General features: G+C 40.4%; 1 protein-coding gene across 2 annotated transcripts in view; it reads left to right on the forward strand.

The window, feature by feature from the left end:
* LYPD8 (LY6/PLAUR domain containing 8) overlaps nt 1–3,335 on the forward strand; it is a 120,508-nt gene extending 117,173 nt beyond the window's left edge. For both annotated transcript variants that reach the window (XM_085012173.1, XM_003123593.7), the window contains one exon: nt 2,293–3,335. In XM_085012173.1, coding sequence (XP_084868299.1) covers nt 2,293–2,528 — 236 coding nt within the window. In that variant the 3' untranslated portion in view covers nt 2,529–3,335. The remainder of the gene's footprint in view (nt 1–2,292) is intronic.
* Nucleotides 3,336–17,659: the final 14,324 nt, after the last annotated feature.

Raw genomic sequence — 17,659 nt, forward strand, 5'->3', positions numbered from 1 at the left:
ACATTTATTAATTAGGATGAGATAATTATTAATTAAAGGGGAACCTCCAAGTCCTATTGCTCAATGCAACAGATGTTAATTTTCTCCTTGTGGAGCAATTCATTGCAAAGTGCAGGGCCCTGGGTGCCTTCCAAATTTGACAGCTCTCTGCGGTATTCTTTGCATCCTGTCAGCAGGTGGGGAAAGAGAGGGAGTGGAGGGAGGCAAGGCCTAGAATTACATGCATTACTCCCTTCCATATTCCACTGGCTGTGACCCAGACCACATTGGAGGGTGGAAATTAAACTAGTGGTGGCCCAGCAGGGAAGGAAGAGGCATGAAGCTAAAAGTAACGACCAGCCAGTTGTTACTTTTAGCTCAGAATAATAAGAATTTAAGAGCACTAATGCCCAGATACAACTTGATTTCTGCTTTTGTTAAAAGGCAATTATTGTATTTGAAATTTGTGCTTAATTGTCACTGCAGATTTCTTAGTGTGCCCAAGCATTATACTTATCCTAAACTTCTTTTTACATTAAAAAAAATATTTTTAAGAACAGTTTTATATTCACAGGAAAATTGAGAGGAAAGTACAGAGATTTCCCCTTTATCCCTTACTCTTACACATGCATAGCCTACCCCACTATCAACAACTCCCCCAAAAAGTTACATTTGTTATTATCCATGAACCCACATTGAAACATTGTTATCATCCAGAGTCCATTAGAGTTGGTTGGTTGTCATGTTTATTCTGTGGGTTTTGACAAATGTATAAGGGCGCATATCTACTGTATCATACGTAGTGGTTTTGCTGCCCTAAAAATCTTCTGTGCTCTGTGTATTCATCCCTAACCCCTCACAACCTCTGATTTTTTTTTACTCTCTATATTGTTTTGCCTTTATCAGAATGTCATAGAGTTTGAACCATTTAGTATGTGGCCTTTTCAGAGGGACTTATTTTACTTAGTCATATGCATTTAAGGATCTTTTTATTTTTAAAATCTCTGAGATGTTTACACAGTTCTGATGTTTGATTCTAAATCTTTGTCTGAGGGCAACAATGGCATCAAAAGGACTGGCTCTTTCTGCTAACCCTATTCCCAGGAGTCTGCAAAGTCCTAGGCTTTGACTTCATCTGAAAGTCAGACAAGTCAAAGCCATCATAAATGTAGGATTTTGTTTTTGTTTTTGCACAAAGTCACTTTTTTTTTTTTTAAAAATAACGTTCAGATCAACAAACTTTATTTATTTATTTTGATTGCTTCCCCAGCATGTGGATGTTCCCAGGCCAGGAATCAAACCAAAGCCACAGTAGTGACAACGTCTGATCCTTAACTGTTAGGCCACCAGGGAACCAAGGTCTATTTTTGCTTTTATTTTTAATACTATAGACATGAGCCAAGCAACATATCTTCCTAAACCACTCCAATTCAACTTCCGGCACTGAAACTTGCTCTGAAGTAGCAATGAATTGCTTTTTGCACTGGGATTTGGAGGTTTCTCCCTCTTTCTCAGAGGCAATTATGGAGTTAGCCTTGAACTAAAATTGCAGCTCAGCTCTGACAAGTGGCCGGTCCCTTCCTCCCCCGTGAGCTGACTCTCCTCCAGGGCTATTTGACTTGTAGCCAAAGGAACAATACTGGTACATAGTAAATACTCAATAAAGGGTAGCTGCAATCACAATCATATCTTCTTTGCAAATTCCCTTGGTCTTTTCCTAGGACCTGCACATTAAAATAGGGTCACAACATATTGTGACCCTAAACATATCACAACACAGATTTAAAGTAAAGACACAGTCTCTCTGCATCCACTCTGGCTGCTTTCCCCTTTCCTCAGGGAAAACTCAGATAGGGAGAACTCAGGTCAAGAGGGGAATGAGGATGGAAAGCAAAGCCTAGATGAGGGGAGGCCAGCAGCCTGAAGTGCTGACTCCCTTGAGAGAGCAGAGGACTAGGGAGAGTCTGAGACTGTCTTTAGATTTCACCACCTGCCAGCTACTCAGGAAAACATTGAAGATTTGAGTCCAAGGTCCAACTCTGTCCCTAACCTGTGAGCTCAGGCTCACATCCACCATCTGGAGCCTTAGTTTCCTCCAGGATGGTGTGTGTGTGTGGTGGGGGCGGGGGTGGATCTAAGCCCTCACCACCATGGCCGCTCTGCCATCACCATTTGGTATTGTTGATCCTGGGCTCCTTTCCCCAAGCTCCTGTGTCAGAAACAGACTGATTTCAGCTCTTGGAGGTCACTGAGAAGACTGAGGAGGAAGGGCGAGGGGCTGAAAAGTCCTTACTGTCTCTTTTGTGTTCACAGAGACAAAGCTCGTGGTGAAAGGCTGCTCCAACATCAGCAACTCCACCTGTCAGTTCCTCTCTACTGAAAACCGGGTAGTTGGAGGAGTCCTTTTCCAAAAGTTTGAGTGTGTAGACAACTTCAGTATCTCTTCAACACCCATTCCTACCCTGACCACCACCACTGACACTGGTTCTAAAGTATCCTTCACCCCACTGGCCCTTGTCAGCTTTCTTCTGCTGGGGCTGATGCTGTGAGATCTGCACCCTCAAACCCTACCCTACCCTATTTAACTGTTCACTGGGTAGCAGTCACAGATTTCCAGGTCATAGCCTGTGATAGCCACATTGTTCTTTATTATTAAAGCATTGGTTCACTCATTGACCAAAACTGTCCTTGTACATTCTGGGCTGGGCTTCCTTCAAGCCACTGTCCAGTACCACTTCCCAGTTCCTTGCCTTTGAAATCCTTGTACCTTTGTGTGAGGGCCCCCAGGACCATCCTGATCCCTGCCCAGTTTGCTTCTGAGAAGCAGACCCTTCCACCTTGCTGGCATCTTTTGCCTACAGTTCTGCATTTCTGGGGACCAAGATAACTTATCCCCATCCTCACACTTGGGGGTGCCCCAGCGGTACCTCATAATGCCCTGTGTTGATTCCAGTACTGATATTTGGCTCTTTAGCAATTGTAGGCTGTGACCAGAGGCCCAAAGTGACATTATATAGGGCTGTGTCACCATGGGACCCAAAGAGGGTGCAAAAGGATTGCTGATGGCTGGCAGTTTCCCCTGCCCAACCTCCCAGACAGGAGCATAATGTTGTCAGTGCCTTGCTGACCAGGTGTCTCATAGCCTTGCATGGAATGAAACATGGCTGCAGAGTCCCAGCCCCTCCTCTCAGAGAACCTACAATCAAAGGCAGAGTACTCAGCTCCAAAGCAGACACCCAGGGAGCAAGAAAACCATTCAATCCAATATGCACAGAAGCCCAGCTTTATCAAATAAAGGGGAACTTGAGCTGGACTCAGAAGAATGGGGTTTTCTGTAATAAAAACTTTTAAAAGTATAAACCAATGTGGCTCTTCATTGTCCAGGCTTGCTGGCGAAAATTAAGACCAAGGCCATCAGAAAGGCCATCTGGCAACAGTATGTCACCACCTTCATTCTTATTTGTTTCTTTAAGTTTTTTATTTTGAAATAATTTTACACTTTCCAAAAAGTTTCAAAAATAGTACAGAAAATTCTAGTACTCCCTCATTCACCTTCCTCTTATGCTCACATCTTACATAACCACACTGCTATTACTGAAACCAAGAAGTTAGCACTAAAACCATAGTGTTAACTAATAGACCTCATTTGGCTTTTGCCAGTTTTCACTAATGTTCTTTCTCCAGCCCAGGACCCAATAATTTGCATTTATTTGTTATGTCTCCTCAGTGCCCCACACTCTGTGACACTTCTGGAGTCTTTATTTTATTGACCAGTCATTTTTTTTCAGAAATCTGAGCTTGTCTGAAGTTTTCTCATGATCACATTGAGGTGATGCATTTTTGGCAAGAATTTACAGAAATGATGTGCCCTTCTTAGCGCATCTTACCAGGAGTTGTGATGTTGATATCATCTGATATCATTGTGTGTGTTGATATCACTGTATGCATCAACTGGTGATGTTAAACTTGATTATTTGGTTAAGGTGATATCTGCCAGATTTCTCCACTGTAAAGTTTTTGTCTTTTCCCTTTGCAATTAATAACAGGCTAAGTTGTGCTGCTGTAACAAATAGATCTTATTAAAAAAAAAAAAACACCTAGGGCTTTAATTACAAGGAAAGTTCAGTTCTCATTTACTTAAACCCATGTAGATGCTCCTGACTGGGCAGCTATCCTGGGCAGCTCTCCCATTTGAGAGTGAGGAAGTGGCTAGCCTCCTTCTATCCCATGGTTCTCCCATCCCTGGGATTCTTGGGCTTTTAGCTAAGTATTCTGCATCCAGCTGGCTTACAAGTAAAGAGAGAGCCCAGAGGACCATGTGGCATGCTCTAGGGGCGAGGCCTCAATTATGTGTCCTGGGAGGAAGTGGTTTATATGCATGCACCTAGCAGAATATACCTCAGAGGCAGTATGGCTTGGTGGTCAGGGATAGGGCCCATAAAACCAGAGGAGTGTGGCTTCAAATTCCAGTCCTGGACACCCGCATGTTCATTGCAGCTCTATTCACAATAGCCAAGACATGGAAACAACCCAAATGTCCATCAACAGATGATTGGATTAGGAAGATGTGGTATATATACACAATGGAATACTACTCAGCCATAAAAAACAAAATAATGCTATTTGCAGCAACATGGATGGAACTAGAGACTCTCATCCTGAGTGAAGTAAGTCAGAAAGAGAAAGACAAATACCATATGATACCACTTACATCTGGAGTCTAATATAAGGCACAAATGAATCTTTCCACAGAAAAGAAAATCATGGACTTGGAGAATAGACTTGTGGTTGCCAAGGGGGAGGGGGAGGGGGAGGGGGAGGGAGTGGGATGGATTGAGAGCTTAGGGTTAATGGATGCAAATTATTGTTTTTGGAATGGATAGGCATTGAGATCCTGCTGTGTAGTGCTGGGAACTATGTCTAGTCACTTATGATGGAGCATGAAAATGTGAAAGAAAATAATGTATACTTGTATGTGTAACTGGGTCACCATGCTGTACAGTAGAAAAAAATGTATTGGGGAAATAAAAATTGATTACAGTTAAGACTAAAAAAAAAATTAAAATCAACCAATCAATCAATCATCTACTGGAAAAACAAAACAAAACAAAACCAAACCAATTCCAGTCCTGAAAAATTGGGCAACTGATGTCATCTCTGCCTCAGTTTCCCACCTATTCTAGAGGTATAGTGATGATACCTGCTGCAAGGGGTTGTATGAGTTGCCAACATAGTTCTCTTTGGCAAAGGATTAATACAAGCCATTAGCAGATGACTCCAGTTTGAAAACAACTTTCCCCATGCTCTAGGAAGAAGGGAGACCACCAAAAAGAGTGATATGGAACGCACAACCCTGGCCCACTTCCCTCAGACCATGCTGATCTCACTGAGGCTGCTTCCGTGTCTCAGGATCACTTATCCCTTTTCATCCTCCCCAGACTCTCCATGGCTACTGCCCCCATGACTGCACAGGCCACAGAACAGCTGGTTTACATCTTCACATGGCTGCTGACTCCAGGCAGCCAAGGGCACTGACAGAGCTAAACTGTTCTTAAAACCTCCTGGAAGTTCCCTTGCTAAGGGTTGATTTGGAGAACAAATGGTACTTTGGGGGAATTGTGAAGTGTCACACAGGAATGGAATTCAGGGTGCTGAGTTTTTTTTTTTTCTTTGAAGAAAATTGTTTTTATTTTTAAAATTGAAGTATAGTTAATGTATAGCATTATATATATTACAACATAGTGATTCACAATTTTTAAAAGTTATGCTTCATTTATAGTTATTATATAATATTTGGTATATTTCCCAGGTTGTACAATATATCCTTGTAGCTTATTTTATACATAGTATTTTTAAAGGTAAACAGGATAGCATTTTGGGTAGGCTTGATCCTTGAAATGCAAACACATGTGCATGTGTGGGTGTATGTACACTATTTCAGGTTAGGGTGCTGAGTTTTGAGAAGGCAGCTGGAGGCTGAGCAGGGACAGATCCTAGGAGGTCCCATATGTTGGAAGGCCTTGGGCTTTAGACTGAGGGCTGAAGAGGGCCATAGCACAAGTAAGCAGAGAGGTAGGAGTAGGAATAGGTTTCCATTCCAGGAGGCTCTCCCAGACTTAAGGTGTAGATAGAAAGACAGTGTAGGGAGTTTAAAGACAGAAGTCATAGGGACCTGCCCAGGGCAGATGCTCTGTCATCTTGCTGTAATTGAGAGTAGTTAATACTGTAGAAATGCACTTCTACTGACACTGTTGTGTCCTGCCTTGTCACCCAGAGAAGGGAAGAGGGCAAAGAACCACTCCTGCTCAATGTCTACATTCCTCTCCTTGGCTGTCCACACTTAACTCTGGATTACCGTCCTCTGGGCTGGTCTAGAACTTCCCACCTGGATAAATCCCTTTGCTGCCAATTCTTCTTTAGCATCAGCCTGGGCTCCAGAATAAGCCCCATATCTGAGGAGCTCCACACACTGCTATATTCACATTGTACAGCTGGACAAATCACGAATCACTCTTTCTACAGCACTTTATAGTTTGTCAAGCTCTTTGGCCCAGGTTATTTTATTCTCTTTAGAATCAACTTTATTCAGGTGTAATTTAAATAGAATAAAATGTTTGTATTCTGACTAATGATTTTTTTTTCTTTTTAGGGGTGCACTTGTGGCATATGGAGGTACCTGGGTTAGAGGTCAAATTGCAGCTGCTGCTGAGGCCTATGCCATAGCCATGGCAACATTGGATTTGAGTTGCATCTGCGACCTACATCAGATCTTTAACCCACTGATTGAGGCCAAGGATTGAACTTGCCTCCTCAGAGAGACAACCTCGGTCCTTAACCTGCTGAGCCACAGTGGGAACTCAGACATTTTTTTAATTGGTGTGTTTTATTGGACAATATATTAGATTATCCTGCTTATATATTTCAAAAAGGACATTAAATTTATGTGATTAAATATAAACGAGGAAAAACAATAATGGATTTGGTATTTTGTGTGGTGCTTATTCATTCTAATATGTGAAACTGGAGAAAGATATAGAAAGGTTCTAAATGCCTTTCCTAGTGCAGGAGAAGAAATCACAAAGTGAAGGGTAGAACTAGGGAAGTCATTTGACTAATGAGTTTTTTTTTTTTTTTTTGTCTTTTTGTTGTTGTTGTTGCTGCTATTTCTTGGGCCACTCCCGCGGCATATGGATGTTCCCAGGCTAGGGGTTGAATCGGAGCTGTAGCCACCGGCCTACACCAGAGCCACAGCAACGCGGGATCCCAGCCGCATCTGCAACCTACACCACAGCTCACGGCAACGCCGGATCGTTAACCCACTGAGCAAGGGCAGGGACCGAACCCGCAACCTCATGGTTCCTAGTCGGATTCGTTAACCACTGCGCCACGACGGGAACTCCTAATGAGTTTTTTTATTATTATTTTTTAATAGTTATTTCCGCAATACACTTTTTTTCCTACTGTACAGCAAGGCGACCCAGTTACACGTACATGTATGCATTCTATTTTCACATATTATTATGCTCCATCATAAATGACTAGACATAGTTCCCAGCACTACACAGCAGGATCTCAATGCCTATCCATTCCAAAGGCAATAGTCTGAATCTCTTAACCCCAGCCTCCCAGTCCATTCCACTCCCTCCCCCTCCCCCTTGGCAACCACTAGTCTCTTCTCCAAGTCCATGGTTTTCTTTTCTGTGGAAAGATTCGTTTGTGCCTTATATCAGATTCCAGATGTAAATGATATCCTATGGTATTTGTCTTTCTCTTTCTGACTTACTTCACTCAGGATGAGAGTCTCTAGTTCCATCCATGTTGCTGCAAATGGCATTATTTTGTTCTTTTTATGGCTGAGTAGTATTCCATTGTGTATGTATACCACATCTTCCTAATCCAATCATCTGTTGATGGACATTTGGGTTGTTTCCTTGTCTTGGCTATTGTGAATAGAGCTGCAATGAACATGTGGGTGCATGTGTTTTTTAAGGAAAGTTTTGTCTGGATATAGGCCTAAGAGTGGGACTGCTGGGTCATATGGTAGTTCTATGTATAGGTTTCTAAGATACCTCCATACTGTTCTCCATAGAGGTTGTACCAGCTTACATTCCCACCAACAGCGCAGGAGGGTTCCCTTTTCTCCACACCCCCTCCAGCATTTGTTATTTGTGGACTTATTAATGATGGCCATTCTCACTGGTGTGACGTGGTATCTCGTGGTAGTTTTGATTTGCATTTCTCTAATAATTAGGGATGTTCAGCATTTTTTCATGTGCTTGTTGGCCATTTGTCTCTCTTCCTTGGAGAAATGTCTCTTCAGGTCCTTTGCCCATTTTTCCATTGGGTTGTTGGGTTTTTTGCTGTTGAGTTGTATAAGTTGCTTGTATATTCTAGAGATTAAGCCCTTGTCAGTTGCATCATTTGAAACTATTTTCTCCCATTCCTGTAAGTTGTCTTTTTGTTTTCTTTTGGGTTTCCTTTGCTGTGCAAAAGCTTGTCAGTTTGATTAGATCCCACTGATTTACTTTTGCTATTATTTCTTTTGCTTTGGGAGACTGACCTGAGAAAATATTCATAAGGTTGATGTCAGAGAATGTTTTGCCTATGCTCTCTTCCAGGAGTTTGATGGTGTCTTGTCTTAAATTTAAGTCTTATGAGTTTTAATGAGTGTGCCCATGTATCGACTTCTCCAGTCAGGATAATAGAAACCCTCTCCCTGCACACCCCCAAAACCCTTAGTATCCTATGGGTCCACCCAACTCCAACTCCAACTCCAGACTTCCACCTTTATCTCCTGTCCCATCCTGGAAGTGACAGGCAGCAATTCTGCTCACATTTCACTGAGTTGAGCTTATATTAGGCATCATCTGCATACAAGGCTATGGATAGCATAGGCCCCAGGGGAAGGGGTGTCAGCTCTTACCCGCAACAGCTCTGCCATTGGAAGGAGGAGGTCACCAGATTCCAAGCCCTTCCACTCTGCCCTCCCACCCCTCCATCACTTCCTGGGCCAGGAGGACAGAAGAAGAGTGTCAGGTTCTCTGCTTCATGGACTGGGTATGGCACCCATAAATTGAAAAACATACACAACTTAAAAAGATACCCTCTTCCACACTTGGTGGGAATTTAAATTGGTACAGACACTGTGGAAAACAGTGTGGAGGTACCTCAGTAAACTAAATATAGAGCTACTGTATGATCCAGCAATGCCACTTCTAGTCATATATCCAGACAAAACTTTCATTGAAAAAGATACTTGCATCCCTATGTTCACAGTGGCACTATTCACAATAGCCAAGACATGGAAACAACCTAAATGTCCATTGACAGATTAAGATGATGTGGTACATATATACCATGGAATGTTACTCATTCATAAAAAAAGACAAACTAATGCCATTTGCAGTAATGTGGATGGATCCTGAGACTCTCGTACTAAGTGAAGTAAGCCAGAAGAGAAAGACAAATACCATATGATATCACTTATTTGTGGAATCTAAAATATGGAACAGATGATACTATCTAAAAATAACAAACAAATAAGCAAAAAAAACCCAGAAACAGATCATGGCCAAGAAGGGCAGGCTTGGGGTTCCTGCAGGAAAAAGGGGAGGGAGTGGGATGGGTGGACATTTTAGGGGTTTGGGGGATGAAAATTGTAATATTTGGAATGGATGGGCAATGGGATCCTACTGTACCAGCACAGGGAAATGTGTGTGACTGGGTCACTTTGTTGTACAACAGAACTTGAAGAAACATTGTAAATCAACTAATCTTTGATAATAATAATTAAAAAAGAAAAAAATTATGGAATGGTAGCATTTCTACTTACAAAGCTTTTAGTGAAACTCTGTACATACAATGAAAAGGACACAATTTAAACTGCTGCCAAATGTGCCAATAGACATGGAGGAACTTCCCAAATCTGTGAGCCTCTTGGCCTTGCCTTTGCCTTTCCTGTAATGGCCTTCTTTTTTCATGCCATTATCTAATATGTATAGGTGGCAAGGAAGGGGCTGGCATCATCTGTGCTGTTTGCAGCAAAATGCCCCAGTGCTTCACTTACTGTACAGAACTTTGGAATCTGCTTTAGGAGACATCTTTTCTTTTATATTATTTTCTTATACCTCTAAATATAAAAAGTAATAGTCTTTTAAAAAGAGTTTTATTGAGGTGTAATTCATGCAATTCACCCAATTCAAAGTTATAAAATTCAACGGTTTTTAGTATATTCTCAGAGTTGTACAATCATCACTGCTATCAATTTTAGAACATTTTTACTGCACCAAAAGAACTGTGCACCTCTAGCCACCAACACCCTGTCCCCCTGGCCCCATACCACCAGCCCTAGACAGAGATATCTACTTTGTCTCTCTCTATATTTACCTGTTCTTGACATTTCGCATAAATGGGATTATACAATATATGATCTTTATGTCTGACATTTTTGAAATAGCATAAAGTTTTCAAATGTTTTAACACTTATCAGTACTTCATTTCTTTTTGAAACTGAAAACTATCCCACTGTTTGAATAGACAAGGTTTTATGTATCCATTGATTGATGGACTTGGGTTATTTTCACTTTTTGACAACTATGAATGTTTTTATACTGTTACTTTATGAATGTTATGTTGTTATGCCATTACGAACATTTTTGTGTAAGTTTTAGTGTGAGCACATGTTTTCAAATGTTTTGAGTATGTGTGTAGAAATAGAATTGCTGGATCATGTTGTAACTCTATATTTAACTGTTTATGAGACTGCAGACTGTCTTCCAAAGTGGCTTTACCATTTTATATTCCCACAGCAGTGTTTGAGTGTTCATATATCTCCACGACACCACTGAGACTTGTTATTATCTGGTTTTTTATTATAGCCATCCAGGTAGGTATGAAGTGGGTATCTCATTATGGTTTTTATTTGCATTTGCATGTTGGTTAATAATGTTTAACATCTTTTCATGGGCTTATTGATCATTTGCGTATCTTTTTGGAAAAGACTTTTGTTAAGTAATTTTCTTTTTTTCTTTTGGTAGTTAATCATGATTTTAAAGACTTATTTGAGAAAAGCAATGCGTTAAAATTACATATCAGTAATGAAATGAGAAGTTCCCTGATGGCACAGCTGGTTAAGGATCCAATGTTGTCACTGCTGTGGTTCAAGTGGCTGCTGTGGCACAGGTTTCATCCCCGGCCCAGCAACTTCTGTATGCCGTAGCCAAAAGAAACTTCTGCATGCATGGCCAAAAAGAATTTTTGGCTTAATCTCTAAAATATACAAGCAACTTATACAACTCAACAGCAAAAAAACCAACAACCCAATGGAAAAATGGGCAAAGGACCTGAAGAGACATTTCTCCAAGGAAGAGAGACAAATGGCCAACAAGCACATGAAAAAATGCTGAACATCCCTAATTATTAGAGAAATGCAAATCAAAACTACCACGAGATACCACGTCACACCAGTGAGAATGGCCATCATTAATAAGTCCACAAATAACAAATGCTGGAGGGGGTGTGGAGAAAAGGGAACCCTCCTGCGCTGTTGGTGGGAATGTAAGCTGGTACAACCTCTATGGAGAACAGTATGGAGGTATCTTAGAAACCTATACATAGAACTACCATATGACCCAGCAGTCCCACTCTTAGGCCTATATCCAGACAAAACTTTCCTTAAAAAACACATGCACCCACATGTTCATTGCAGCTCTATTCACAATAGCCAAGACAAGGAAACAACCCAAATGTCCATCAACAGATGATTGGATTAGGAAGATGTGGTATACATACACAATGGAATACTACTCAGCCATAAAAAGAACAAAATAATGCCATTTGCAGCAACATGGATGGAACTAGAGACTCTCATCCTGAGTGAAGTAAGTCAGAAAGAGAAAGACAAATACCATAGGATATCATTTACATCTGGAATCTGATATAAGGCACAAACGAATCTTTCCACAGAAAAGAAAACCATGGACTTGGAGAAGAGACTAGTGGTTGCCAAGGGGGAGGGGGAGGGAGTGGAATGGACTGGGAGGCTGGGGTTAAGAGATTCAGACTATTGCCTTTGGAATGGATAGGCATTGAGATCCTGCTGTGTAGTGCTGGGAACTATGTCTAATCACTTCTGATGAATCTATACATGTATGTGTAACTGGGTCAACATGCTGTACAGTAGAAAATTGACAGAACACTGTAAAACAGCTATAATAAAATAAAATTAAAAAAATTTCTTTTAAAAGTAATGAATGAAACAATGCTCCAAATAAATTTTCTTTATTGATATTGCTCTTTGCACTTAGAAGCAGCAGTGTTCTGTGAAGATCTTTAGGCAGTACACAGTGAAGTTCAGAAAACATAGGAATAATGTGTTTATGGTCACATTGTACATTGACTTTTGTGTTTAGTGACAAAAACATAATTTTTTATCTTTGGGGAAGTTTAAAACAAAAGATATATCAGCCTACCAATAGAGCTGCAAGTTAAATTTGCTTCATCTTCCAGGTTTCCTGCAGGACTTTCACAGTAGATTATAAGGAAATAGTTTTGAAACCAGCAAAAGCAACAATACCCACAGTATTTTTTGGATGGAATTTTAAAGGCTTTCCTTTTGGGGCCATCAATTTTCAAAACTGAATTAGTTACATTACATGCATTTCAAAAAAGAGGCTAGCTATATTTAGAGCAGTGAATGAAAAGCTGGAAAAAGGAAACAAGTAAACTTGAACAACCAAAGCAATCTCTAGCAGGTCTTTGTTTTGGTAATTATTTTCTTTTTAGGGCTGCATCTGCAGGTATATGGAAGTTTCCAGGCTAGGGTTTGAAACAGAGCTACAGTGCCAGCCTGAACAACCACAGCAACTCAGAATCTGAGTCATGCCTGTAACCTACAACACAGCTCATGGCAATGCTTGATCCTTTCAGCCACTGAGCGAGGCCAGGGATCAAACCCATGTCCTCATGGATACTAGTTGGATTTCTGGCTGCTGAGCCAAAATGAGAACTCCGTGGTAATATACTTTATGAGGAAACAAATATCCAGAGGATCATAAATGTATGTAATTGAGTGAAATCAAGCATGAGAAATAGAATTTTTTTAACGTGTGTAGCTTTTCAGTTTGAGATGATGAAAAACTCTGGAGAGGAGCAGTGCTGACCACTGAATTGTTCACTTCAAAATGGTTAAAATGATAAGTTCTGTGTTACGCATGTTTTGCCACAATAAGAAATTTAAAGAGGAAGTCTTTTTGTGGTGCAGAAGGTTAAGAATCCAGCTTCCTGTGGGTGTAATCTCTGGCCTGAAAACTTCCACCTGTTGTGGGCATGGCCCCCCAAAATTAAAGAAATAACATAATTCATTTTGAAAGACAGTATTACTACTTAAAATTTAAACTAAAGGGAGAGCTGAAATATAGCCAAAGATGAAGGAATGCAGAATATCCTCCGATGGGGATGCCTGCCATGAACACTAAGCATGAATAAGATAGTCATAGTCATCTGTGAGTGTCAAATCCTTGACCAAAAGCTTTGTATGTTGTAAACAGGAGGAAACAGTGCAACCCCACTCAATTCAGCAACAGCGAAACCGTTTCAATGGATGCATTTGTTTTAAAAAGAGACCTTGTGTTTTACCTTCATCTGCAGTTCTAAGTGAGGACTTACAAATAAGCTATGATATTTTTATTAGTAAAATCTACTTGGATATCTTGAATACATGAATTTATATATAAAACCACAACTTAACTATCTCAGAGAAATTGGAACACTGAGGATACTGAGAGTAAAAGAGCTGGAAGACTTGAAAAATTTTTTGTATATATAATTTTTATTTTTTCCATTATATCTGATTTGCAGTGTACTGTCAATTTCCACTGTATAGCAATGTGAACCAGTTGTACCTACATATATATGTATACATATATAATATATATAATATATAATATATATATACTTTTTCTCACATTATCTTCCATCATGTTCCATCACAAGTGACTAGATATAATTCCCTGTGCTATACAGCAGGATGTCATTGCTTATCCATTCTAAATGAAACAGTTTGTATCTATTAACTCCAGACTCCCTTTCCATCCCACTCCCATCCCTTCCCCGTTGGCAAGCATAAGTCTGTTTGTAAGTCCATGAGTTTCTTTTCTGTGGAAGGGTTCATTTGTGAAATATACTGGATTCCAGATATGTGATATTGTATGGTATTTGTCTTTCTTTTTCTGACTTACTTCACTCAGGATGAGAGTCTCTAGTTCCATCCATATTGCTGCAAATGGCATTATTTTTTTCTTTTTTATGGCTGAGTAGTATTCCATTGTGTATATATACCACATCTTCTTAATCCATTCATCTGTTGATGGACATTCAGGTTGTTTTCATGTCTTGGGTGATTGTGAATAGTGCTATGATGAACATACGGAGTGCATGTATAATCGTCAATGAAAGTTTTTTTCCAGATACATGCCCAAGAGCAGGGTTGCTAAGTCATATGGTAGTTTTATACATAGTTTTCTGAGGCAAATCCGTACCATTTTCCATAGTGGTTGTACCAATTTACCTTTCCACCAACAGTTTAGGAGCGTAAAATTTTCTCCACATCCTCTCCAGCATTTGTTATTTGTTGACTTGATAATGATAGCCATTCTGACAGCTGTGAGGTGGCTTTTACATTTCTCTAATAATCAGGGATGTTGAGCATTTTTTCATGTGCTTGTTGGCCACCTGCATGTATATCTTCTTTGGAGAAATGTCCATTCTGGTCTTTTGCTCATTTTTCCATTAGTTTTTTTTTTTTTTTGCTGTTGAGTTCTACAAGTTGTTTGTATATTTTAGAGATTAAGCCCTTGTCAGTTTCATCATTTGAAACAATTTTCTCCCATTCCATATGTTTTTTTTTATTGTTTCCTTTACTGTGCAAGAGCTTGTCAGTTTGATTAGGTCCCATTGGTTTATTTTTGCTTTTATTTCTGTTGCTTTGGGAGACTGACTTAAGAAAACATGTGTAAGGTTGATGTCAGAGAATGTTTTGCCTATGTTCTCCTCCAGGAGTTTGATGGTGTCTTGTCTTATATTTAACTGTTTCAGCCATTTGGAGTTTATTTTTGTGCATGGTGTGAGGGTGTGTTCTAGTTTCATTGATTTGCATGCAGCTGTCCAGGTTTTCCAGCAATATTTGGTGAAAAGACTGTCTTTTCCCAATGTTATATTCTTGCCTCCTTTGTCAAACATTAATTGATTGTAGGTGTCTGGGTTTATTTCCGCATTCTTTAATCTGTTCCATTGGTCTATCTGTCTGTTTTGGTACCAGTACCACACTGTCTTGATGACTGTGGCTTTGTAATATTGCCTGAGGTCTGGGAGAGTTATGCTTCCTGCTTGGTTTTTGTTCCTCAGAATTGCTTTGGCAATTCTGGGTCTTTTGTTGTTCACATAAATTTTTGGATTGCTTGCTCTAGATCTGTGAAAAATGTCATTGGTAATTTGATAGGGATTGCATTGAACCTGTAGATTGCTTTGGGTAGTATGGCCATAACTGGATGGAGGGCCAAGATGTGAGCAGAAACCCAAGGATGGGGTTGGGAAAACTGGGGGAAACATTCATACCCAACCAAGCAAAGGCCTGCAGATTTAAACCATGTACTACTTTATTTCAGCAAATGAGTGAGGCTTGATGGTGTTACTCTACTAGGAGCCCTATACTGTTTCTGGGGTTTCCAGACCCTAGTGAGTGTAGAAATTGAACAGAGGGTCAGCCTATAAGTCAAGAGCCTTGAAAGGTTTCTATGTTCTAATTAAATAATACCACTTCATGAAATCTATTCTATGCAGAGAATGCTTGTGCACACCTGTTTATCCTATACCTGCATAGTTGTCACCCAAGACCCCAAGGGTCACAGAAGGAAAGCTATGGGCATGGTTGAAGGAAGCAACATGTCCTTAACAGCAAAAGTAGCAGGATATCTGGGGAAAGTTACAGAAAGCATTAGTCAAGAGTTCCTGAATTCAAGCAGACATCCCCATGCCAGGGTCTCTAGAGAACCCCAGTTCAGTTGCTGAACATATGGCCCATGTCTTCACAGCCCAGCAGGAGAAGAGGTCTTGGAAAATAGAGCTTGTGCCTGCCTCCTAGCCAGGTGCAAATACCTAGCACCAAACTACCCTGCCAGATGCTTAAGACTTACTTGAGGAAGGGAAAGATGCTGTTCCCCAGCAGTCCAGCTCCCAGACCTGTTTGGAGTCTACTCTAATAAGCATCCCTGTCATGACTAGTAATTAGGAGCAATCAACATTTCTGGCAAGAAGAAAGTAAGGATTGTGCTAAGGTACTAATAAGTATGCAGCAATGCTCATTGGACATAATGTTAGTAATCTAGATACAAAACTTTTTACAACAATTAATGTTAACTGATCTGAAAATAAGTAGAAGAGACTGTAAAGAAAATATACTGACATTTTAGGAGTGATTATCTGAGTTTATGGTACTTATTTCCTTGTTTTCTTTGCTTTTATTTTTATTTATTTTTAATTTTATTAGAATATAGTTGAATTACAATGTTGTATTAGTTTCATGTGTTGTATTGGTTATACATGTATTGGTTATACATATACATATATTCATTCTTTTTTTTACCATTTCCCTATAGACTATTGGGTAGATTTCCCTGCGCCATACAGTAGGCTCTTATTAATTGTCTATGTTACATACTGTAGTGTGTACATGTTATTTCCATCCTGCTAATTTATCCCTCTTCCCCATGGTTTTCCTTATGGTAACCCTAAGTTTAATTTCAAAACTTGTGGTTTTCTTTCTGTTTTATGAATATATTATTTTGTATCATTTTATTAGATTCCATGTATAGCTGATATCATATATTAAATTTCTTCTTTTAATTTCCCATATCATTTTTAATGTTTAAAAGAAGTTTGCAGAACTTACAAAGCTGGATAAAGCAACTTATTCTTAAAATATTTGTAAATAATTCATGACTTTAGGAAGTAAAGGCTACTTCAAAGAAAGCATTCTCAATGATGACAAATGTCAAGGTGCCCTCCAGGGTTGGTTGTGGAGGGTGAGACCGGGATCACCTATACAAACACAGGGTGGAGTTCCTGGGCACAGGACACCCTCATCATGTGCAGCAGTTGTGCTGACTATTATAGGGGAAAACTGATGTTCAGTGGAGACTGGAAGATGAGAAGGTTTAGAAGGCCAGCAGGGTGCAGATTGGGGGATAAGTCTCTGCCCCATGGTAGCAAGGGTTTAGCCACATGCATAGGAAGGGCATTTGCACAGGAGGTAGAAAGAGGCTGGGCAGGGCTCACCCCCCTAAAGGCTGCTGAGGCAAAAAAAGGAGCAGGGGCCAGAGTGGGGAGGGGCCAGAGTGGGGACCTGGATCTGGTGCCTATCTCAGAGTATGAAAGGCAGCCCTGAGCAGACTACTACAGTGAGAACACAAGGAAGTGCCCAGAATGAGGGCAGACATGGGAGGAGATCCAGGTCAGCTGGGTGGACAGAGGGCCATGAACAGTTGGGGAGGACAGAGAGAAAGGGCCTCTCTCCTAGTCTGGAAGTGTACACTGGCCAGGCTGGAATCCAGGTGGAGGAGAAGAAAAGGGAGAAAGGCAAACGAGCAACCACACCAGGCATCCATGAGCTGCAGCAGGCCTCCGT

The sequence above is a fragment of the Sus scrofa genome, chromosome 2 (genome assembly GCF_054392235.1).
Source record: "Sus scrofa isolate SSC_HxYL_T2T_F1_AM1 chromosome 2, Sscrofa_HxYL_maternal_Yorkshire_Landrace_v2.0, whole genome shotgun sequence".
In the NCBI taxonomy this organism is placed as follows: Eukaryota; Metazoa; Chordata; class Mammalia; order Artiodactyla; family Suidae; genus Sus; species Sus scrofa.